Below are 23687 nucleotides of genomic sequence, written 5' to 3'. Positions count from 1 at the left end.
TTTTGAAGGACAGGCATGTTTTGGCCTGTGCATTGCTTTAACAACGGCAAACTATGTAGTTTCACATTTAAGTGTGAAGAAGCCCAAATTTCTCCCTCGTCTCCTGCAGTGAACCATCCCCTGTCACCTATTTTGAGGTCTAGTAGCACTTTGTTCCATAACACAGGTAAAAAATATACCGTACTTCATTTAATCCTAATAGATGGTATAGGACTGAAGAAACTCACCAATCTGAATACAAGCCAATTTCCTCTCTCGTTCCTCATGCAGCTCCCGTTTCTCTCAGGCTTTAAAGTAACCCCTTTCCCATTTGTCAATTGCATTTTTAAAATGAGCACTGAAACTAAATGGAGACTAGCTTCAATGCATGAAGAGATGGATGTTACCATCTCCTGTATCTTACCTCCAGCTAGAATAACGCAGCTCCGCAGTTGTGGGAGACCCCACTTTGATACTATGCAATTAATATAAGCACTGGTTCACCACTTGGGAACATATTCCTCGGATAATACAGAGTATGCAAAACTTAGATAGAATAATTCCGCTCTGGAGTTAGATGGTAAAGGAGAAGGGTTTGGTCAATAAAGCTGAGTATTGATATAAATGTTTTGAATTTTTTTCTTATTTAAAATTATGTTTATTCCCCAAGTTTATGACATTTTAAAATGAAAGAAATGCAAAAATATAGTGTGTCATGTTATTTAGACTGAAATAGTGTGTCTTTTTATACATCCTAAATAGTAATAAGTTTTACTTTCTCACCTAAGTTGTAGAAAGATAAATTGTCTTTCTTTTCAATTGCCCATGGGGTTAAAAACTAGGGCTGTGCACAGTACTCATAATTTGGCCCTGGCCCAATTTGGCAATCCTGATTTTTTAAACCATTGTTTTAGAAACTGCTTTGAGGTTTGTTTTTGTTTTTTACTATGAAACATTAGATACATTTTGTGAAATAAATAATTTCAAGAATCATGATTAGGCTTCAATCTGGCTGAGACTGATCTGAACCCAAGGCAACCTGGACCCTAAATTTCATCAGGAGTTTTATAAAGGCCATAATTAAAAAGATAACGGTTTAAACTCTAATTGAACATGAGGTCAGTGTGTCTTCCCGCCCCACCAGAGAAGATGTAATCAGGGTTATACAACTCAATGTGGTTGGTGACCTTGTCTCACTCCCCCCCTCCTAGCCCAGGTTCAACCAGGATATTAAGCCCTAATGAAGCATGTGGTTGGCAATAAGTAGTGGAGGAAGAGGGAGACAATGGAGGTGGGATTGTCTGACTACATCATCTCCTTCCCACTCTCCTCATCACCTGACTGCCTCTCCATTTTGACAAACACTGGATTGCTCCAGGTGGGACCGATCTAAGAGAATCATGGGCTGCCTTGACTCACTCAGCTGGAATGAGTTTGGGATCAAGGATTTGCTCTGAGCAGATGCACAGGACGAATAAAAGCCACAACCATCTCCTGTATTTCCAAGCTTCATGGAGTGAGTGCTGTGAAAGCAAAGAAGCACCTGTACACTTTAGATTCCTCCCTATCTTCTCTTCTGTGGCTACTAGCCTTGATGGCTGTGCTCTGCCTCCATAGTCAGAGGCAGTAATGGTTCTGAATACCACTTGCTAGAAGCTTCAAGAGGGAAGAGGGCTCTTGTGCGCAGGTCCCACTTGCTGGTTTCCCCGAGGCTTGCAGTTGGCCACTGTGAGAACAGGATATTGGACTAGATGCTTCTCTTCTATTCTTCTGTGTCAATTTCAATTTCTTTCTCTCATTTTTCCAATCTTAAGTTCAGCACTCCACATTTCCATGAATTTGCAATTTATAAAAAAAGTCCACAATGAAATTTTATCAGCCTGTTTGTGTAAATGCATCTTAATAGTCACATTTTTTAATGCAGTTGTGATTACTAGACACATTTTACAATGTACCATGTATGCATTTTATGCACTGTTTATACTAGTATATTCGTTCTGAACACATTACCGGGCTGCAGAATCTCATTGCAGAATTCAATTTACAGTGGTGCCCCGCAAGACGAATGCCTCGCAAGACGGAAAACTCGCTAGACGAAAGGGTTTTCCGTTTTGGAGGTGCTTCGCAAAACGAATCTCCTATGGGCTTGCTTCGCAAGACGAAAATGTCTTGCGAATTCCTGCGGGGTTTTTTCCCTCCCCCCTTTTTCTAAGCCGCTATGCCGCTTATCAGCTGATCCAATAAGCCGCTAAAAGCCGCTAAAAGCCGCTAAAAGCCGCTAATAGCGCTAATCCATCAATGGGCTTGCTTCGCAAGACGAAAAAACTGCTAGACGAAGAGAATCACAGAACGGATTCTTTTCGCCTTGCGAGGCACCACTTTACTAATCTCAATTCAATTTACTAATCTCCTCATAAACACCTCTCTCAAGGTGATGTATAATAAACTTAGTTGTAAACAGTAAAAATACAGAAGCAGCAACTGCATTTAAAACTAAAATATGGTTTTGGAATGTGCAAATTAGATTCACCCTAAAGTGTGAACTGAATAAACAACAACAATTTATTAGTTCTACCCCGCCCATCTGGCTGGGTTTCCCCAGGCCCTCTGGGTGGCTTTAAACAGAACATTAAAAACAGAATAAAACTTTAAACATTAAAAATTTCCCTAAACAGAGCTGCCTTCAGATGTCTTCTGAAAGTTGGATAGTTGTTTATTTCCTTCACATCTGATGGGAGGGCATTCCACAGGGTGGGCGCCACTACTGAGAAGGCCCTCTGCCTGGTAACTTGTAATCAAGTTCCTTCCCCCGTCCTTCTTCAGGATATTCTGAAAGCTGACTAATTGTTATGGACCCCATGGTGCCAAGTGGGACATGGTGGGTCTGTCACAAGAGGAGACAGAGCATTCAGAAGTTGGGATTTGGGACAGATGAAGAACAGACTTGGGACAGGGTTCTACCCCTTTGCTCCCAGATATCACAGAAAGGGAGGGGATCCTCCTCTGTCAGTCTCTTCCCCACATTCTGAGAATGAAGTACCCATGACAGCCAAGGACATGGCTGGCCAGTCAGTTCACCCTGATGAGAGTTCTAGTCCACCAAATATCTGAAGGGAAGACATTGACTCTCCCTGATCTAACAGATACCAACCCTTAGAGTACAAATTACTGCGTACAGATTTTTTGAGTAAATATTTATTCAGGAACAAATACTGAAACAGTGGACTGGCAAACTGTATTAGAGAACGGTATGTTGTTATTTAAAACTAAGGCCAAACTAACCATAATGTTCAATATTTGGATTGACATTCCTTGTATTTTTGAAAACTAAAGATGACAGTCATTGGTGGACATGATCAGGATTGGAACCAGAGAGTATGGGAGAAGTGGGGTACCTTTATCTCCTAAACCATGTTCCCCACCCTAAATCATATCCAAGTTTATTTCTCATGTCAAATAACGGCCACAGCTTAAACAACTGCATTCTCAATCAGGACGTGCATGTTCATTGACAGGTCAAAATTCCTTCTCTTCACAGTTTCAGAGAACGGAATGAGTGCGCTAGTAATTTCTTTATGGCTATTTTAACGTCCCTGTTTCTTAAGGTATAAATCACAGGGTTCAGTAGAGGGGTTAGAAAGACATAAGTCACCGATATCAATGTATCCTGATCTAGCGATGAGGAAGACTTGGGTCTCAAATACACAAAGGATGCACACCCAAAGTGTGTTATCACCACTGTGAGGTGGGAGGCACATGTGGAGAAGGCTTTCTGTCTTCCTAAGCTGGAAGGGATCCTTAGGATGGCAGAAATGATGTAAAGGTATGAGACAAACATCAGTAAGACTGCGCCCAGCAAAGCAATGGCACACAAAATAATGATTGCAATGTTAGTCAAGTGCAAGACCGATTCACCAATGCAAGCCAGAGTCAGCACAGGTAGGAGATCACAAAAGAAATGCCTGATTCCATTTGGCCCACAGAAGGGTAACCTGAAAATGAGAGTATTAATACTCAGTGCTATGATACATCCAGTTACAAATGAAGCTGCTACCATTTGGGTACAAATTCTTTTGTTCATCAGTACCTGATACTGAAGTGGGCAGCATATTGCCACATACCGATCGTAAGCCATAGCAGCAAGCAGGCAACAATTGTTTGCTGCAAATACAGAAAAGAAGAACATCTGCATGGCACACCCAACAAAGGAAATGGATTGACTGCATGTCACCAGGGTCACCAGCAACTTGGGGATGGTGGTAAATGTGCTGCAGGTTTCTGATGCGGAGAATGCAAAGAGTAGAAAGTACATGGGGCTGTGTAAAGTCCGGTCAAACAGGATGACAGACATGATGGTGAGGTTGAAGACCAGGATCGTGCCATATATAAGAGAGAAACCTAGGAAAAGTAAAGTTGGTTTCTTTCCAAAGACAGAAAAGCCCAGCAAGAGAAATTCAGTCACTGAGCTGTCGTTTCCCTTATTCATGTTACCAATAATGTTATCTGACCTGAAAGGAAAATGAAAGTGAAGTCTTATTAGTTTAAAAAAATCTTTCTGATCTAACCCTTGGCATTAACCCTGCCTTGAGGTTTTGAAATACATTGGAATTACTGCAAATGTATGGCTGGAGAAATCTATCTATTTCAGTTTCTTATTTTTCAAAACTTCACCATGCCATAGTTCCTTGCCAGTTCAAGTATTTCTTTTTAAAGACCTTTTGGAAATTCATAAGCAGTTTAGCATTCATTTTTTCCTAATATTCACATATTTGTAAGCAACGTTACTTAATATAATTAATCTATATATGTTGTATTTCATGTACCGTATTTTTAACTCTATAAGACGCACTTTTTCCCTCCTAAAAAGTAAGGGGAAATGTGTGTGCGTCTCATGGAGCGAATGCAGGCTGCGCAGCAATCCCTCTTGCTGTTCTGGTTTCAGGGATAGCCGCGCGAAGCCTCTTCAACAACATTTGATTCAGAATATTTTTTTTCTTGTTTTCCTCCTCTAAAAACTAGGTGCGTCTTATAGTTGGGTGCGTCTTATAGAGTGAAAAATACGGTATACATATGGATATTTATGAGCACCTTCCCTCAATATGCAGCTTTTGCATGGGGAAGTTCAAAGAAGTGGAAATTTTGAAGGACAGGCATATTTTGGCCTGTGCATTGCTTTAACAGTAGCAAACTATGTAGTTTCACATTCAAGCGTGAAGAGGACCAAATTTCTCCCTCGTCTCTTACAGTGAACTATCCTGTCACCTATTCTGAGACTGAGTAGCAATTTGAAAAAAAAAAGAGATCTCTGTCTTTTTAGGCTTTGTTACATAACACAGTTAAAGAAGATGCTTCATCTAATCCCAATAGATGGTATAGGATTGAAGAAAGGCTCCAATTTGAATACAAGCAAATTTTCTGACTCGTTCCTCATGCAGCTTCTGTTACTCTCTCAGGCTTTAAGAGCAACTCCTTTCCTGTTTGTCAATTGCATTTTTAAAATGGGCACTGAAACTAAATGGAGATTAGCTTGAATGTATGAAGAGATGGATGCTACCATCTCCTAGTATCTTACCTCCAGCTAGGAGAACGCAGCTCTGCAGTTGTGGGAGACCACACTTTGATACTATGTTATTAATACAAGCCCTGGTTCACCACTTGGGAACATATTCCTCGGATAATACAGAGTATGCAAAACTTAGATAGAATAATATCGCTCTGGAGTTAGATGGTAAAGGAAATGGGTTTGGTCCATAAAGCTGAGTATTGATATAAATGTTTTGAATTTTTTTCTTCTTTAAAATTATGCTTATTCCCCAAGTTTATGACATTTTAAAAAGAAAATTATGCAAAAATATAGTGTGTCGTGTTATCAAGACCAAAATGGTGTGTCTTTTTATAGATCCTAAACAGTGATGATTTTTGCTTTCTCACCTCTGTTATAGACAGATAAATTGCCTTTCTTTTCAATTAAAAAAGGTAACGGGACCCCTGACCATTAGGTCCAGTCGTGGCCGTCTCTGGGGTTGCGGCGCTCATCTCGCTTTTTTTTATTACTGGCCGAGGGAGCCGGGGTACAGCTTCCGGGTCATGTGGCCAGCATGACTAAGCCGCTTCTGGAGAACCAGAGCAGCACACGGGGCTTAAAAACTAGCGCTATGCACAGTAATCATAATTTGGCCCAGGCCCAATTTGACAATCCTGATTTTTAAACCATTGTTTTAGAAACTGCTTTGAGGGTTTGTTTTTGTTTTTTACTATGAAATAATAATAAAAATAATCGACTTTTATTTATATCCCGCCCTCCCTGGCCATGACTGGGCTCAGGGCAGCTAACATCAAATATATAACACTGATATTAAATCAAACAGTAATTAAACTACCTCCTAAAAACAAGTCAGGTTCAAATTAAAATCTAATTAGATGGCTTTCCGCAGGATTAGGGTTGGGAGTCGTAAATTTTCATTACAGTGGTGCCTTGCAAGACGAAATTAATCCGTTCCGCGAGTCTCTTCGTCTAGCGGTTTTTTCGTCTTGCGAAGCAACCCTATTAGCGGCTTAGCGGATTAGCACTATTAGCGGTTTAGCGGCTATTAAAGGCTTAGCGGCTATTAAAGGCTTAGCGGATTGGCGGCTAAAAGGCTATTAGCGGCTTAGTGGCTTAGAAAAAGGGGGGGAAAGCGAAAAAAAAATCGGAACACTTGCAAGACGTTTTCGTCTTGCAAAGCAAGCCCATAGGGAAAATCGTCTTGCGAAGCAGCTCAAAAACGGAAAACCCTTTCGTCTAGCGGGTTTTCCGTCTTGCGAGGCATTCGTCTTGCGGGGCACCACTGTAGATGCATTTTGTGAAATAAATTCAAGAATCATGATTAGGCTTCAATCTGGCTGAGATTGATCTGAACCCAAGCCAACCTTGGCCCTAAATTTAATCAGGAGTTCTATAAAGGCCGTAATTAAAAAGATAGCAGTTTAAGCTCTAATTGAACATGAGGTCAGTGTGTCTTCCCGCCCCACCAGAGAAGGTGTAATCAGGGTTATACAACTCAATGTGGTTGGTGACCTTGTCACATTTCCCCCTCCTAGCCCAGGTTCAACCAGGATATTAAGCCCTAATGAAACATGTGGTTGGCAATAAGTAGTGGGGGGGAAAGGGAGACAATGGAGGTGGGATTGTCTGACTACATCATCTCCTTCCCACTCTCCTCATCACCTGACTGCCTCTCCATTTTGACAAACACTGGATTGCTCCAGGTGGGATTGACCTAAGAGAATCATGGGCTGCCTTGACTCACTCAGCCGGAATGAGTTTGGGATCAAGGATTTGCTCTGAGCAGATGCACAGGCCGAATAAAAGCCATAATCATCTCCTGCATTTCCAAGCTTCATGGAGTGAGTGTTGTTGAAGCAAAGAAGCACCTGTACACTTTAGATTTTTGTTTATTTATTTAATTTTATTAATTTTACAAACATTTTCATACATGACATTTATGTTTGCAAAATAAAACATTTGGCTCCCTGAGACTGACTTCTCTCCTCCCCGAATGATGGTTTTCAAACCTAATCTCTGTATACTGCATTTTCCTCTATTTCTTATTTCTGTTAAATCATAACCTTATATACAGTAATACTTACTTACCGTAACTACAATACATAATAAGTAATAAAATTAACCTTACAAAACTTTCAATAAGCCTGCTAGCGTTGTTAATTGTTTACAGTTGTCTTTCAAATATAACATAAATTTATTCCAATTTTTCAGAAAAACATGATCCTGCTGGTTCCGGATTTTTCCCATCAGTTTTGCCAGTTTGGCATAGTCCAGTAATTTCATCTGCCACTCTTCTTTTGTTGATAGATCCCCCTGCTCCCATCTTTGGGCTAATAACATTCTCGCTGCAGTTGTTGCATTTAAAAACAATGTTTTGTCCTGCTTATGTATTTCTCTACCTACAATACCTAATAAGAAATCTTCTGGCGTTGTTTTTTTTTAATAAACGTATATTTCAACATTTTTTAAAAGTTCATCATTTATCATTTCCCAGAAAGCTTTTACCTCTTTACAAACCCACCACATATAACAAAGGTACCCTCTTATTCTTTACATTTCCAACATAAATTATTTATTCTATACATTTTTGCTAATTTCACTGGTGTTAGGTACCATCTGTACATCATTTTCATTCCATTTTCTTTAAGCAAGCTGCAAGCAGTAAAATTTATTCCATCTTTCCACAATCTTTCCCAATCTTTTAACTGTATATTATGACCAATATCTTTTGCCCAATGTATCATTACTGATTTTACTTCTTCATCTTTCGTATGCCATTCCAAAAGTAACATACATTTTTGACAATATTTTTACATTATTACTTAATAAATCCATTTCAAACCTAGATCTTGTAAATTCAAATCAGTTTTTCTTTTTATCTTCTTTAAAGACTTCATTTATTTGCCAATAATGCAACCGATCATTTACTAAAATTTTTATCTCCTCATAAGGTTTAAATTTCCACTGGTTCTCCATCTCTATCACCAAATCTCCACAGGTGGCCCACTTTTCTTCCATGTTTGACTTTTTCACAGTTGTCGCTTTTAGCAGCAACAGTCACCAAGGTGCTTTCCGTTCCAATAAACTCTTATATCTATTCCACACCTCATAGATTGATTTTCAAATTATGTGGTTCAGAAAACCTTTATGAACTTTTACCTTCTCATACCATAAATATGTGTGCCATCCAAATCTATTATCAAACCCTTCCAATCTAGTAGATATGTATTTTCTAACAGTATGCAGTCCCTTAACCAGCATAGGCAAGAAGCTTCATAATACAATTTTAAATCTGGTAGGGAAAAGCCTCCTCTCTCTTTAACATCTGTAAGTAATTTTAATTTCAATTTAGGTTTTCCCCCCTGGCCCAATAAATTTCGTTATTGCTTTTTGCCACTCTTTAAAGTTACAAACACCTTTTATAATTGGGATTTACTGAAATAAAAATAACATTTTGGGTAGCACATTCATTTTAATTGCTGATATTCTACCCCATAGAGATAGTTACATCCTTCCCCACACTTCTAAGTCTCTTTTAATACCATTCCATACCGGTGTGTAGTTATCTTTAAACAAACACTTTAGATTCCTCTTTAACTCATCTTCCCAGTTTTGTGGTCAGGCCATGAAACTTTGGGGTTTTACTGAGTCTGCTAATACCGAATGTTTGAATGTAGAAATGAAAAGCCCCTCTAAATAGAGTACAAGGAAGGTTCTAACATGTACAGTGAAAAATGGGTTGAGTAAGTATGTCCAAGGACTGGCTGGATGAACGATTGTAAGAGACTAGGGTGGGAGAAGGTAGATGGGTAAAGGATGAATGGTTAAGGTCTTAGGTTTCCCCCTCCCTACCAGAGAAGGAGAGCTCTAAAGGCTTCTTGCACCCTACCTGGACAGCTTCAAAGGATGATTCAACAAATTCATGGAGAAGAAGGCTATATGTGGCAACTAGCCTTGACGGCTATGCTCTGCCTCCATAGTTGAAATAATACTGACTGATTGTTATGGACCCTATGGTGCCAACTGGGACATGGTGGGTTTGTCACAGGAGGAGACAGAGCATTCAGAAGTTGGGATTTGGGATAGATGAAGAACAGACTTGGGAGAGGGCTCTGCCACTTTGCTTCCAGATATCAGAGAAAGGGAGGGGATCTTCCTGAGTCAGTCTGAGAATGAAGTTCCCATGTGAGCCAAGGTCATGGCAGGCCAGCCAGTTCTACCTGATGGAAGTTCTAGTCCACCAAATATCTGAAGGGCAAGACATTGACATTTCCTGATCTAACAGATATCAGCCCTTAGAGTACAAATTACTACATATAGATGTTTTGAGTAAATATTTATTCAGGTACAAATACTGAAACAGAGGACTGGCAAACTGTATTAGGGAACGGTATGTTGTTATTTAAAATTAAAGCCAAACTACCCCTAATATTCAATGTCCGGATTGACATTCCTTGTATTTTTGAAAACTGAAAATGACAGTCATTGGTGGACATGATCAGGATTGGAACCAGAGAGTATGGGAGAAGTGGGGTACCTTTATCTCCTAAACCATGTTCCCCACCCTAAATCATATCCAAGTTTATTTCTCATGTCAAATAACGGCCACAGCTTAAACAACTGCATTCTCAATCAGGAGTTGCATGTTTGCATTGGCAAAAGGTCAAAATACCTTCTCTTCACAGTTTCTGAGAACAGAATGAGTGCAGAACTAACTTTTTTATGGCTATTCTAACCTCCCTGTTTCTTAAGGTATAAATCACAGGGTTCAGTAGAGGGGTTAGAAAGACATAAGTCACTGATATCAAAGTATCCTGATCTAGCGATGAGGAAGACTTGGGTCTCAAATACACAAAGGATGCACACCCAAAGTGTGTTATCACCACTGTGAGGTGGGAGGCACATGTGGAGAAGGCTTTCTGTCTTCCTAAGCTGGAAGGGATCCTTAGGATGGCAGAAATGATGTATAGGTATGAGACAAACATCACCATGACTGTGCCCAGCAAAACAATGGCACACAAAATAATGATTGCAGTGTTAGTCAGGTGCAAGACCGATTCATCAATGCAAGCCAGCCTTAGCACAGGTAGGAGATCACAAAAGAAATGCCTGATTCCATTTGGCCCACAGAAGGGTAACCTGAAAATGAGAGTATTAATACTCAGTGATATGATACATCCAGTTACACATGAAGCAGCTACCATTTGGGTACAAACCCATTTGTTCATCAGTATATGGTACTGAAGTGGGCAGCATATTGCCATATACCGATCATATGCCATAGAAACAAGCAGGAAACAGTTGCTTGCAGAGAATCCAAAGAAACAAAATTGCTGCATGGCACACCCAACAAAGGAAATGGATTGACTGCCTGTCACCAGGGTCACCAACAACTTGGGGATGGTGGCAAATGTGCTGCAGGTTTCTGGTGCGGAGAATGCAAAGAGTAGAAAGTACATGGGGCTGTGTAAAGTCCGGTCAAACAGGATGACAGACATGATGGTGAGGTTGAAGACCAGGATTGTGCCATATATAAGAGAGAAACCTAGGAAAAGTAGAGTTGGTTTCCTTCCAAAGACAGAAAAGCCCAGCAAGAGAAATTCAGTCACTGAGCTGTCATTTCCCTTATTCATGTTACCAATAATGTTATCTGACCTGAAAGGAAAATGAAAGTGAAGTCTTATTAGTTTATAAACATGTTTCTGATTTAATCCTTGACATTAACCCTGCCTTGAGGTTTTGAAATACATTGGAATTACTGAAAATGTATGGCTGGACAAATCTATCTATATCAGTTTCTCATTTTTTGAATCTTCACTATGCCATAATTCCTTGCCAGTTCAAGCATTTTTTTTAAAGACCTTTTGGAAATTCATAAGCAGTTTAGCATTCATTTTTTTCTAATATTTACATATTTGTAAGCAATGTTGCTTAATATAATTAATCTATATATGTTGTGCTTCATGTATATATGGCTATTTATGAGCACCTTCCCTCAATATGCAACTTTTGCATGGGAAAGTTCAAAGAAGTGGAAATTTTGAAGGACAGGCATGTTTTGTCCTTTGCATTGCTTTAACAATGGCAAACTATGTCGTTTCACATTCAAGTGTGAAGAGGACCAAATTTCTCCCTTGTCTCCTGCAGTGAACCATCCCCTGTCACCTATTTTGAGGAAGAGTAGCACTTTGAAAAGAAATGATCTGTCTTCTTAGCCTTTGTTACATAACACAGGTAAAGAAGATGCTTCATCTAATCTGAATAGATGGTATAGGACTGAAGAAAGGCTCCAATTTGAATACAAGCAAATTTTCTGACTCGTTCCTCATGCAGCTTCTCTTACTCTCTTAGGCTTTAAGAGCAACTCCTTTCCCATTTGTCAATTGCATTTTTAAAATGAGCACTGAAATAAAATGGAGACTAGCTTGAATGCATGAAGAGATAGATGCTACAATCTCCTAGTATCTTACCTCCAGCTAGAATAACGCAGCTCTCCAGTTGTGGGAGACGCCACTTTGATACTATGCTATTAATATAAACACTGGTTCACCACTTGGGAACATATTCCCGAGATAATACAGAGTATGCAAAACTTAGATAGAATAATTCCGCTCTGGAGTTAGATGGTAAAGGAGATGGTTTTGGTCAATAAAGCTGAATATTGATATAAATTGCTTGAATTTATTTCTTCTTTAAAATTATGTTTATTCCCTAAGTTTATGACATTTTAAAAAGAAAAATATGCAAAAATATAGTGTGTCATGTTATTTAGACTGAAATGGTGTGTCTTTTTAAATAAATCCTTAACAGTGATAATTTCTGTTTTCTCACCTCAGTTGTAGAAAGATAAATTTTCTTTCTTTTCAGTTGCCCATGGGGTTAAAAACTAGCTCTGTGCACAGTACTCATAATTTGGCCCAGGCCCAATTTGACAATCCTGATTTTTTAAACCATTGTTTTAGAAACCGCTTTGAGGGTTTAGAATCCTTTGTTTTTCATTTTTTACTTTGAAACGTTAATAATAATAATAATAATAATAATAATAATAATAATAATAATAACAAACAACAACTTTTATTTATATCCTGCCCTCTCTGGCCGAGACTGGGCTCAGGGCAAGTAAAGGTAAAGGTAAAGGTAAAGGTAAAGGTAAAGGTAAAGGTAAAGGTAAAGGTAAAGGTAAAGGTAAAGGTACCCCTGCCCGTACGGGCCAGTTGTGTCCGACTCTAGGGTTGCGTGCTCATCTCGCTCTAGAGGCCGTGAGCCGGCGCCGTCCGAAGACACTTCCAGGTCATGTGGCCAGCGTGACGAAGCTGCAGCTGGCGAGCCAGCACAGCACAGGGCAGTTAACATCAAATATATAACATTGGTATAAAATCAAACAATGAATACATTACCTCCAAAAACATGTCTGGATCAAATTAAAATCTAATTAGATGGCTTTCCGCAGGATTAGGGTTGGGAGCCGTAAATGTTCATTACATGCATTTTGTGAAATAAATTCAAGAACAATGATTAGGCTTCAATCTGGCTGAGATAGATCTGAACCCAAGCCAACCTTGGCCCTAAATTTAATCAGGAGTTTTATTATGGCAGTAATTAAAAAGATAGCAGTTTAAGCTCTAATTGAACATGTGGTCAGTGTGTCTTTCTGCCCGACCGGAGAAGGTGTAATCAGGGTTATACAACTCAATGTGGTTGGTGACCTTGTCACATTTCCCCCTCCTAGCCCAGGTTCAACCAGGATATTAAGCCCTAATGAAACATGTGGTTGGCAATAAGTAGTGGGGGGGAAAGGGAGACAATGGAGGTGGGATTGTCTGACTATATCATCAACTTCCCACTCTCCTCACCACCTGACTTCCTCTCCATTTTGACAAACACTGGATTGCTCCAGGTGGGACCGACCTTTGAATGTTACAATGAAAAGCCACTCCATACAGAGTACAAGGAGGGTTCTGACATGTACAGTCAAAAATGGGTTGAGTAAGTATGCCCAAGGATTGTGGTTGGATGAATGATTGTAAGAGACTAGGGTGGGAGAAGGTGGATAGGTAAAGGATGAATGGTTAAAATCTTAGGTTCCCCCCTCCCTACCAGAGAAGGAGAGCTCTAAAGATTTCTTGCACCCTACCTGGACAGTTTCAAAGGCTATGTGTGGCTATGCTTGATGGCTAATGCTTGATGGCTATGCTCTGTCTCCATAGTTGCAATCATACTGACCGATCGTTATAGACCCCATGGTGCCAACTGGGATATGGTGGGTCTGTCACAGGAGGAGACAGAGCATTCAGAAGTTGGGATTTGGGACAGATGAAGAACAGACTTGGGAGAGGGTTCTACCCCTTTGCTCCCAGATATCACAGAAAGGGAGGGGAACCTCCTGAGCCAGTCTCTTCCCCACTTTCTGGGACTGAAGTTCCCATGACAGCCAAGGACATGGCTGGCCAGTCAGTTCACCCTGATGAGAGTTCTAGTCCACTAAATACCTGGAGGGCGAGAATTGACTACCCCTGATCTAATAGATATCGACCCTTAGAATACAAATCACTGCCTACAGATTTTTTGAGTACTTAAATATTTATTCAGGTACAAATACTGAAACAGTGGACTAGCAAATTGTATTAGAGAACGGTATTTTGTTAATTAAAACTAAGACCAAACTACCCATAATGTTCGAGGTTTGGCTTGACATTCCTTGTATTTTGAAGACTGAAAATGACAGGCATTGGTAGACATGATCAGGATTGGATCCAGAGAGTATGGGAGACGTGGGGTACCCTTATCTTCTTTACCATGGTCCCAACCCTAAATCGTATCCAAGTTTATTTCTCATGTCAAATAGCTGTCACAGCTTAAACAACTACATTCTCAATCAGGACTTGATTGCTAATTGACAAAAATGTCAAAGTGCCTTCTCTTCACAGTTTCTGAGAACAGAATGAGTGCACTAGTAATTTCTTTATGGCTATTCTAACCTCCCTGTTTCTTAAGGTATAAATCACAGGGTTCAGTAGAGGGGTTAGAAAGACATAGGTCACTGAGATCAATGTATCCTGATCTAGCGATGAGGAAGACTTGGGTCTCAAATACACAAAGGATGCACACCCAAAGTGTGTTATCACCACTGTGAGGTGGGAGGCACATGTGGAGAAGGCTTTCTGCCTTCCTAAGCTGGAGGGGATCCTTAGGATGGCAGAAATGATGTACAGGTATGAGACAAACATCACCATGACTGTGCCCAGCAAAACAATGGCACACAAAATAATAATTGCAATATTAGTCAGGTGCAAGACCGATTCACCAATGCAAGCCAGAGTCAGCACAGGTAGGAAATCACAAAAGAAATGCCTGATTCCATTTGGCCCACAGAAGGGTAACCTGAAAATGAGAGTATTAATACTCAGTGATATGATACATCCAGTTACAAATGAAGCAGCTACCATTTGGGTACAAACCCTTTTGTTCATCAGCACCTGGTACTGAAGTGGACAGCATATAGCCACATATCGGTCATAAGCCATAGCAGCAAGCAGGAAACAGTTGTTTGCTCCGAATACAGAAATGAAAAACATCTGCACGGCACACTCGTCAAAGGAAATGCATTGACTGTCTGTCACCAGGGTCACCAGCAACTTAGGGATGGTGATAAATGTAGTGCAGGTTTCTGATGCGGAGAATGCAAAGAGTAGAAAGTACATGGGGCTGTGTAAAGTCCGGTCGAACAGGATGACAGACATGATGCTGAGGTTGAAGACCAGGATCGTGCCATATATAAGAGAGAAACCTAGGAAGAGTAGAGTTGGTTTCTTTCCAAAGACAGAAAACCCTAGCAAGAGAAATTCAGTCACTGAGCTGTCATTTCCCTTATTCATGTTACCAATAATGTTATCTGACCTGAAAGGAAAATGAGAGTGAAGTCTTATTAGTTTAAAAAAAACTCTCTGATCTAACCCTTGGCATTAACCCTGCCTTGAGGTATTGAAATACATTGGAATAATTGCAAATGTATTGCTGGAGAAATTTATCCATTTAATTTCTCTAAAGTTCGCATCTTCCCTTTCTGCAATATTCCATATTACCATGTCAGTTTGAATATTTTAAAAAAGCCCTTTTGGAAATTTATCTGCAGATTCTTGGGCATTTTCTCCTAACATGCATATTTTGGCAAACGATGTTGCTTAATATAATTAATCTTTGTATATTTCTCTCTCTCTCTGCATGGTTATGAATATTTCCCCTTAATATGCACATATGAAGAACTGCATTGCAAAATACAAAGAAGTGCAAATTTTGAAGGTCTGTGCATTGTTTTAGGAACAGCAAAGTAGGTCATTTCACATTAAAACGAGAAAAGAACCAAAAATTCACCCCGCCCTGCTGCAATGAACCACTCCCTACCACATATTTTTAGGCAGAGTAGCACTTTGAAAACAAATGATCTCTGCCTTTGTTACATAACACAGGTGAGCAAGATGCTTCATCTAACTCTAATAGATGGTGTAGGACTGAATACAGTTTACTGAATCATTCTTTATACAGCTTCTGTTTCTCTCTCAGGCTTTAAAGGCAATTCCTGTTCAGTTTGTCAATAACATTTTTAAAATGAGCACTGAAACGAAGATGGAGACTAGCAGGGATGGATGCATACATGAATGAATGAATTAAGCTATGCTACTATCTTCAAGTATCTTACCTCTGGCTAGAAGCAATCAGCACTGCAGTTGTGAGTTACCCCAATTTGATTTTATCTTATTAATTCAAGGACTGGTTCATCACTTGGGAACATATTCCCCTGATAATGTTGGCTATGCAAAACATAAATAAAACAATTAATCTTTGGAGGTAGATGGTAGAGGTGAAGGGTTTTGACAATAAAGCTGAGTATTAATTTGAATTGTTTGAATTTATTAGCTATGCAAAATTATGCTTGTTCCATAGTATTTTGACATTTTTAAAAGAAAAAAAAGGGGGGACTATAGTATGTTCATGTGATTCATGTTAAAGTTTTCATAGTTCCTAAATAGTAATTATTATTTTCTTACCTAAGATCTATATATCTAACCCGTCTCTCTTCCTTGAATGAAACTTTCCAAGGATAAGAGCTAGGGCTCTGCAAGACATTTCTGATTCTGTTCAGGGCAGGATTAGTATGTATGCCACCTTGGGCTCATTAGAGGAAAGGTGGGATATAAATGTAATAAAATAAATACATAATACATAAATAGAAAATATTTTATACAGTGCTGTCTCATGTTTGGCTAATACAACTTCCTGATACTGTATTTATCTGAAAACATCTGAAATAATGTTAATATTTTTTGTTAGTAAGTCTATCCAAAGTCTAGTAAGTTCAAACTCCGATGAGACTATTAATTTTTTCTGTTATTTCTGCTAGATTAGTGATACATGTTTTATCTGTTTATTTGCTTAACTTGTGCATTTTAGTTCCAACTACTAGCTTATTTAGGGATGCGTGTGCCGCTGTAGTCTAAACCACAGAGCCTAGGGCTTGCCGATCAGAAAGTCGGCGGTTCAAATCCCTGCGACGGGATGAGCTCCCATTGCTCGGTCCCTGCTCCTGGCAACCTAGCAGTTTGAAAGCACATCAAAGTGCAAGTAGATAAATAGGTACCGCTCTGGCGGGAAGGTAAATGGCATTTCGGTACACTGCTCTGGTTTGCCAAAAGCAGCTGGCCACATGACTTGCCACAACCCCAGAGTCATTTGTGACTGGACCTAACGGTCAGGGGTCCCTTTACCTTTACCTTAGTAGCTTATTTATTCTTTCTGTATGTTTCCTTTATTAATTGCCAATAGTTCCAAGCCTGTTGGCTCTCGTTAACAGGTGCATCACCAGAGTGGATGTCCATTCAGGAGACTTGTCTATCCATGAAGCTAATTTTTACTAGTTACCCTTTCCCCTTGCCCTTCCCTTAGTAGTTCCTGGCAGTACTCCCTGAAAATCTGCTCCAGTGGATTTGAGTACTATCTGGGTCAGTTCGGAAGGTGGTGCCCAGGCCTCCAAAGGGGAAGGGGGAATTGGTAAAGGTTTTCTCCTCTCCCTTCCACCAATGAGTAAAATGGCTGGAAGGTGCCCCTCCATTTGCTGAGTGGATCCAATCTAATATAAATAACAATGTCACTCAAGGCCAGCCCAGATAAACAGCCAGATTTAGAAATGTGTCTAAAGTGCAAAGTTGATTACGCAGAACCCTTATCTACTTTTAAAAAATGTGTCTGAAGTTAACATTTTCTATTCTAGCTCATATAAGAATGGCCAAACGACATAATCAAATGCTTTTTTAACATTGACAGACGTTAATTACAATAATAACCTGAATGATTTATCTGAAAGAATACTGCAAGAAAATATACTTGTGCATGTCACAATAGAGTATTTTTTTCAGCTGTTTCTGAGATGACTGAAATATTTTGGTAGGATGCTGCCTTATACGGTACAAGGTGAGGTAATTTCTTTCATCCATTTTTATTATTTATTTATTAAATTTCTATACTGTCCTTCATGTGAGATTCACAGGGCAGTTTATAATACAGTGGTACCTCAGGTTACACACGCTTCAGGTTACATACGCTTCAGGTTACAGACTCTGCTAACCCAGAAATTGTACCTCGGGTTAAGAACTTTGCTTCAGGATAAGAACAGAAATCGCTTGGCAGCGGTGCAGCAGCAGGAGCGGGAGGCCCCATTAGCTAAAGTGGTGCTTCGGGTTAAGAACAGTTTCATGTTAAGAACGGACCTCCAGAACGAATTAAGTACTTAACCTGAGGTACCACTGTACACAAATGCAAAAATGCATAATATACGGTAATAACAAACCAAAACAATGACACCCCCACAGCACTGCTTACAGTATTCCACTGTGCCAAGCACATGGCTGCCACACCAGCTGCAAACATATCCTGCTAAATGAAGATGCCAAAGATTGAGCCTGGGACCTTCAACGTCTCAGGGGTTTTATTCAGAAGAAATGTTCTGAGCTGTTTCCATATTTTTCATGGGGGGCGGGCGTGGAGAGTTGGTGTGTGTGTGTGTGTGTGTGTGTATGTGTCCCCCACATCACTCTGAGCTCCCTCAGCACTACTCAGTATGCCATTCATACTGCTGTCCTCAGGTGCTTCTTAATCACTGCCATCTTTATTTTAATGGCTTGTTCTATGGAAGATATTGTTGTGATCTAGCAGAAAGGTAGGGTAGCTAAACTTGTCAACCAGTCCAATTTTCCACTGTTCATATTTCAGGGATTCTGTCCATAATAAGGAAAATACAAAGGTTTCATTTGACACCCATTTCCCTTAATGATGTGGTGATGGAGGCATGGCCAGCAGCTGTGGTCCTACTCTCCTGTTTCATGTGATTACAATCCTATGGAACAATGTTCTTCAACTTTGGCTCTCCAGAATTTGCACTCCCATTGTTCTCAGCCAGTTTAGACAATGGTCAGGGATGATGAGAGTTGCAGTACAACAACATCTGGGGACCCAGGGTTGAAGAGCACTGGTGTGGAGGAGAGCACTTGAAAAGGACTTAATCTCAGATTCTGATAGAGGCATGTCCAACTTCAGATAGGTTGTGATCAGTATCAAAAAATGGCAGAGATCTACCCATTTTCATTCTTCAACTTAAACATACTCTCTCCGCCCCCTCCCATAACACGTGTGTTTTAAGCTGTGTTTCTTTTAGACCCCCTCAGGGCCAAACTGATGGTCTCTCCCGCCCGCCCCACCCCAGAAGGTCACTGGCTGGTTAGTGGAGTGCGCTGCGGAGCTCTCACGGGGTGCTGCTTCTCCTCCGGGTATTAGCTGGGCTAGAGGAAGAAGCTCTGAAGTAGGCCAGTGACGTCTGTGTTGTCTGCTCAGGGGAGCAGCAGCACCATCCAAACCAGCCAAATACAGGGCCAATTAACACTCGAATTGGAGGGACGAGGAGAGCGTGCAGGGGGGTGCTTATGTGGAAGGTGGTGGCTAACTGGACGCGGGAGGGGGGAGTTTAAAGCAGCACTCTCTCTCTCCCCCCTCAAGCCCCCACCACAGCAGCAACACAAACAACATGCCAGCAGGATGGTTGCTTGGTCCCACCCCGCTGCCGCCGCCACCATCACTTTTCCTGGCCAATAGTGACAAGGGGCAGTGGAGACACATTGCTGCCAAGCAGCCCGGCCCCTGCTGGTGCTGAGGCTCCCCACAGCTCTGGGACCAAGCGCAGGGGACTGGCTCTAGGGAGGTCCTCTGACAGCACCTTCCAGCAGCGTCAGGGTTTCCCAGACCGGGAGAAAGGGGCTTCGGATGACAAAAGTGCAGAATGAGTGTGCACAGCTGTCTTCCGGGGGCAGAAGGATCTGAACCAAAGAGAAGTGGCCATGCCAATGTCCTACTAGCAAACCCTCCGCTGCTTAGGAAGACGTGTTTGCCTCCTGTGATGTTACTTTGGAATCCTTTCCATCTCACTAATTCGTCGCTTGCTTTTAATGCGCCCTGATCTGTTGCCCGCTTTGCAACTCGCTGGTAGAGGAAGGGAAGTTCCAACATTAAACTGTTTTGCTCCATTAATTGCCTCTTTCGTGGGACGGGGCTGGGGGTGCTGAACCCTCCAGTCTCTCCCTCAGTGAGGAGACCCTCCAAAATCAGCAAGTCTCCAAAGGGAAAACTGACATCGGGCAACATCTTGACGTTGCTCCACCGTCCACCGCTGCCGCCTGCCCATTGCCAGCCCTCGATTTGTCCTCGCTCAGGAAGAGCCTCTTTCGCAAAGCTCTGTTTTTCGGGGTTTTCGGGGGGGGGGGAGAGGCTCCACTGCTTCTCTCTCTCTCTCTCTCTCTCTCTCTCTCTCTCTCTCTCTCTCTCTCTCTCTCTCCCCTCTCCCTCTCCCTCTCCCTCTCCCTCTCCCTCTCCCTCTTCCTCTTCCTCCCTCCCTCCGTCCCTCCCTCCCTCCGTGAAGGCAACATCCCCCTCCTCAATACCTGTGCTCTATTCCCCAAGAGCGCAGCAGGAAGGATGGTAAGCCGGCTTCGGAAGAAGGAGGCTGGAGAGAGAAGGAGTAGTACAGAAACAAGCCCAGGATCGACTGGGGTCTCAGGATTGACGCGTTGTACACCCGAGTGATAGAAGAGAGATATTCATCTCTCCCATAGATGTGCCAAGTATTTCCATCACTTACGTGTTAAAAAGTAAACTCTGTGTTGCACATTAATGTAGTGTCTCATTCCCTCTCTGATAGAAGACAGATATCTGAATCCTCTGTGTTTCAGTAAATTTAATAACCACTGGTCAGTAAAACTTACATCTTATTTGCATTTAGTGAAAGGTAACTCACATCTTACACTTCTTTTACTTATGCAAGGAGAGCAGAGGAAATCCACTCTACATTTATTTATTCACCATCACCACCTGAGCATCCTATGATCACAGGTTTACCTGGTATTGGAAAGATGATGCAAGGGCTATGGTGGAGTTGTAGAGCCCTCCCACTTCCTTCACAAAGCTGAGCAATCACTTACCGGGTTTTGGGAAGGAGATGTGTGGACTCTAGGACCTGGCCAGACATAGGACAATGATAGTTACTGTCTCTGAGAAACAACCTTTCCTCCAACCAGCCTTTTGAAAGCTTCTTTTACCTCCTTATTTCTCAGACTGTAGATGAGTGGATTCAACATAGGTATCGCAAGGGTGTAAAAGACAGAGATGATTTTGTCTTCCTCCACTGAATATTTTGAACTGGGCCTTAAGTACATGAAAATGGCTGTCCCATAGAATACGGTGACAGCTGTAAGGTGGGAGGCACAGGTGGAGAAGGCTTTTCGTCTGCCCTCGGCTGAGTTGATCCGAAGGATAGCAACAAGAATGTATGTGTAAGAGACAAGAATGGTCAGGAGTGTTACTGATACAATTGCTGTCGAGAAGGTGAAATGAATTATATCAGTTACACCTGTGTCTGAGCAGGAAAGCTTTAGGATAGGGGGCACATCACAGAAGAAATGGTTGATGATGTTGGATCTACAGAAGGACAGATTAAATATAAATGATGTCTGGACAATTGCATTCACACAACCTGTTAGATAGGAACCAGCCACAAGCAAATAACAGAGCTTTTTGGACATGATAGCTGTATATAACAGTGGATTACAGATTGCAATGAAGCGATCGTATGCCATCACACCCAGCAGGCAGCACTCACAGGATACAGCAATGCAGAAGAAGAAAAACTGCAGGGCACAGCCAGTGAAGGAAATGGTTTTGCTTTCTGCCACAAAGGTAATCAGTGTCCTGGGAGCAATTACAGTGGAATAACCAATATCCAAGAGTGACAGGCTGCAGAGGAAAAAATACATGGGAGTGTGGAGCCTGGAGTCAACCCTGATTAATATTACCATGCCAATGTTCCCCACCAGGATCAACAAGTAAATCAGTAAGAACACAGTGAAGAGAACAAACATCGTATTCTGGTTATCTGTGAATCCCAGCAATACAAATTCAGTAATTGTGGTGAAGTTTCCCTCTGCCATTTATGTAAGGTGTGCTCTCACCTGTAAACAAGAATCTGAGAACAATGATGAAAGAGAATTATTTCCATTCTTGATATGACACAGAATAGCATATCATCATTCACATTTTTTCGAACTGCAGTAGTTTCATGAGGCCACATGCCTAGGGTGACATAGTGCCGCTTAACCTTTTCTCTAGGTGTTACACATGTAACCTGTGTAACGTGATATTCTCTCCCCCCCCGTCTCTCATTTAATCAAAGGCTGTTTTTGGAGGCCACACATTTAAGTGGAGGAATAACAAGGAACACAGAATAGCATATTGTCAGGGAACTGCCATCAGAGGTTAGAGGAGAGGTAAGACGCTCCAATGATGCAGGGAAGGGAACTAGCAAGGAGAGAGAGAGAGCTTCCACTGGGGAAGGAAATCCAGGGGACACCAGGGAGGAAGGAGAGGCGGAGAGTACTGCAGAGAGGAGGCTCTGAGACTCTTCCAGTGAAATCAGCGGAGAGAGCACTGGACCTCCGCTTGGCACGCCCACGCTGCGCAGAAGGCTTCCGCGCAGAGAATCTAGGAGGAGACTGGGCGTCAAAGAATTTCTATGTTGGAAGAAATTTAGGAGACGCCCACTCACGGATACTGCCAGTGACTAAGACAGTCGCCTTTTAAGGGCTGTCAAACCAGGGAAAGGTTTAGCTATACGACTAGCTTGGAGCAGTTTGCAGTTTACGCACAAGCAACCCCAATTCCCATTACACATATAGCCCTTCACATTTTTTTCCAGCCAGCAATAGTTTCAAAGGGCCACATGCTTAAATGGAGGGGGTGACATAGAGCTGCTTAATCTTTTCTCATTTCACCGTTTCCCCCATACCACTCTGGTCAGTGACCGAAATAAATTGATTCATTTTTTCATTCCTTTTCTCCATAGCAATTTTTTCTCTAATGTGTGCAAAGACAATACAGGAAAAGGCAATTGTTCTGGAGTTAGATTCACTCTCTCAAGCTAATAATTTGCAGAGGCCACAAGGAACAGGACTATCCCCAGTTAGGAGACCTTTCCCTATGCTACAGATGTCAAAAGAGCCATATAGATGTTGATTCATATTTACAGGCTGCCATTACCTTAAAACTTATAATAGCACATTTGACTTACCTAGAGGTTCCTCAACATTGCCTGCAGCATTTCCCACATGACTAAGATTTCCTTTGCATTCTCTTGCATACTAAAACAGACGCAGAAAAAGAAGCCTTATGATTACAAACACAGGTTGTTTTGATAGCATGGTGATCCTAATCTTCAAATAGGAAGGCTGGCAGAATGAGAAGACTGTGGTGCATTTATAGCTCTTAAAGCAAGAAGGAGGAAGCCTCAAAGAGGGAGGGAGGTAGATGCCATTATTTGGTCCCAAAGAGATTTGGATTAGGTGAGCATGAGTTGCAAAACATTCCTTTCATAAGTACGTTGAAACAGAGTCCCTGAAAGGTCTCAAGGCAATAATCATAAAGCCACAAACAGAAAAACTCATTAAGATTATCTTTATATTCAGTGACAGCAAATGAAGAGTCCCCCTCCTCTTTTAGGATGAACTTCAACTGCCCTGTACCAACAAGGGTGATGATGTACCCCCTTAAATGCATATTTCTTCCCTTTAGGGTC

General features: G+C 41.3%; 4 protein-coding genes across 4 annotated transcripts; all 4 read right to left on the bottom strand.

Moving 5' to 3' along the window:
- Positions 1-3511: 3511 nt before the first annotated feature.
- LOC310713988 (olfactory receptor 10T2-like) lies at positions 3512-4465 on the bottom strand (the record flags this gene model as incomplete). The annotated part of the gene is made up of 1 exon (XM_083518845.1): positions 3512-4465. The coding sequence occupies one exon, from the start codon at positions 4463-4465 to the stop codon at positions 3512-3514; it is 954 nt and encodes a 317-aa protein (XP_083374971.1).
- Positions 4466-10203: 5738 nt separating this feature from the next.
- LOC310713930 (olfactory receptor 10T2-like) lies at positions 10204-11157 on the bottom strand (the record flags this gene model as incomplete). Its single annotated transcript, XM_083518710.1, has 1 exon — positions 10204-11157. The coding sequence occupies one exon, from the start codon at positions 11155-11157 to the stop codon at positions 10204-10206; it is 954 nt and encodes a 317-aa protein (XP_083374836.1).
- A 3288-nt stretch (positions 11158-14445) lies between these two features.
- On the bottom strand, positions 14446-15399 carry LOC310713771 (olfactory receptor 10T2-like; the record flags this gene model as incomplete). The annotated part of the gene is made up of 1 exon (XM_083518321.1): positions 14446-15399. The coding sequence occupies one exon, from the start codon at positions 15397-15399 to the stop codon at positions 14446-14448; it is 954 nt and encodes a 317-aa protein (XP_083374447.1).
- A 5703-nt stretch (positions 15400-21102) lies between these two features.
- LOC310714214 (olfactory receptor 5AR1-like) lies at positions 21103-22047 on the bottom strand (the record flags this gene model as incomplete). The annotated part of the gene is made up of 1 exon (XM_083519448.1): positions 21103-22047. One exon carries the CDS (start codon positions 22045-22047, stop codon positions 21103-21105), a length of 945 nt encoding a protein of 314 aa, XP_083375574.1.
- Between the last annotated feature and the right edge of the window lie 1640 nt (positions 22048-23687).

Source organism: Podarcis liolepis (genome assembly GCF_965112155.1).
Source record: "Podarcis liolepis genome assembly, chromosome: 1".
Lineage (NCBI taxonomy): Eukaryota > Metazoa > Chordata > Lepidosauria > Squamata > Lacertidae > Podarcis > Podarcis liolepis.
The sequence above is the reverse complement of the archived record's forward strand: the minus strand, read 5'-3'. Positions and strand labels throughout refer to the sequence as shown.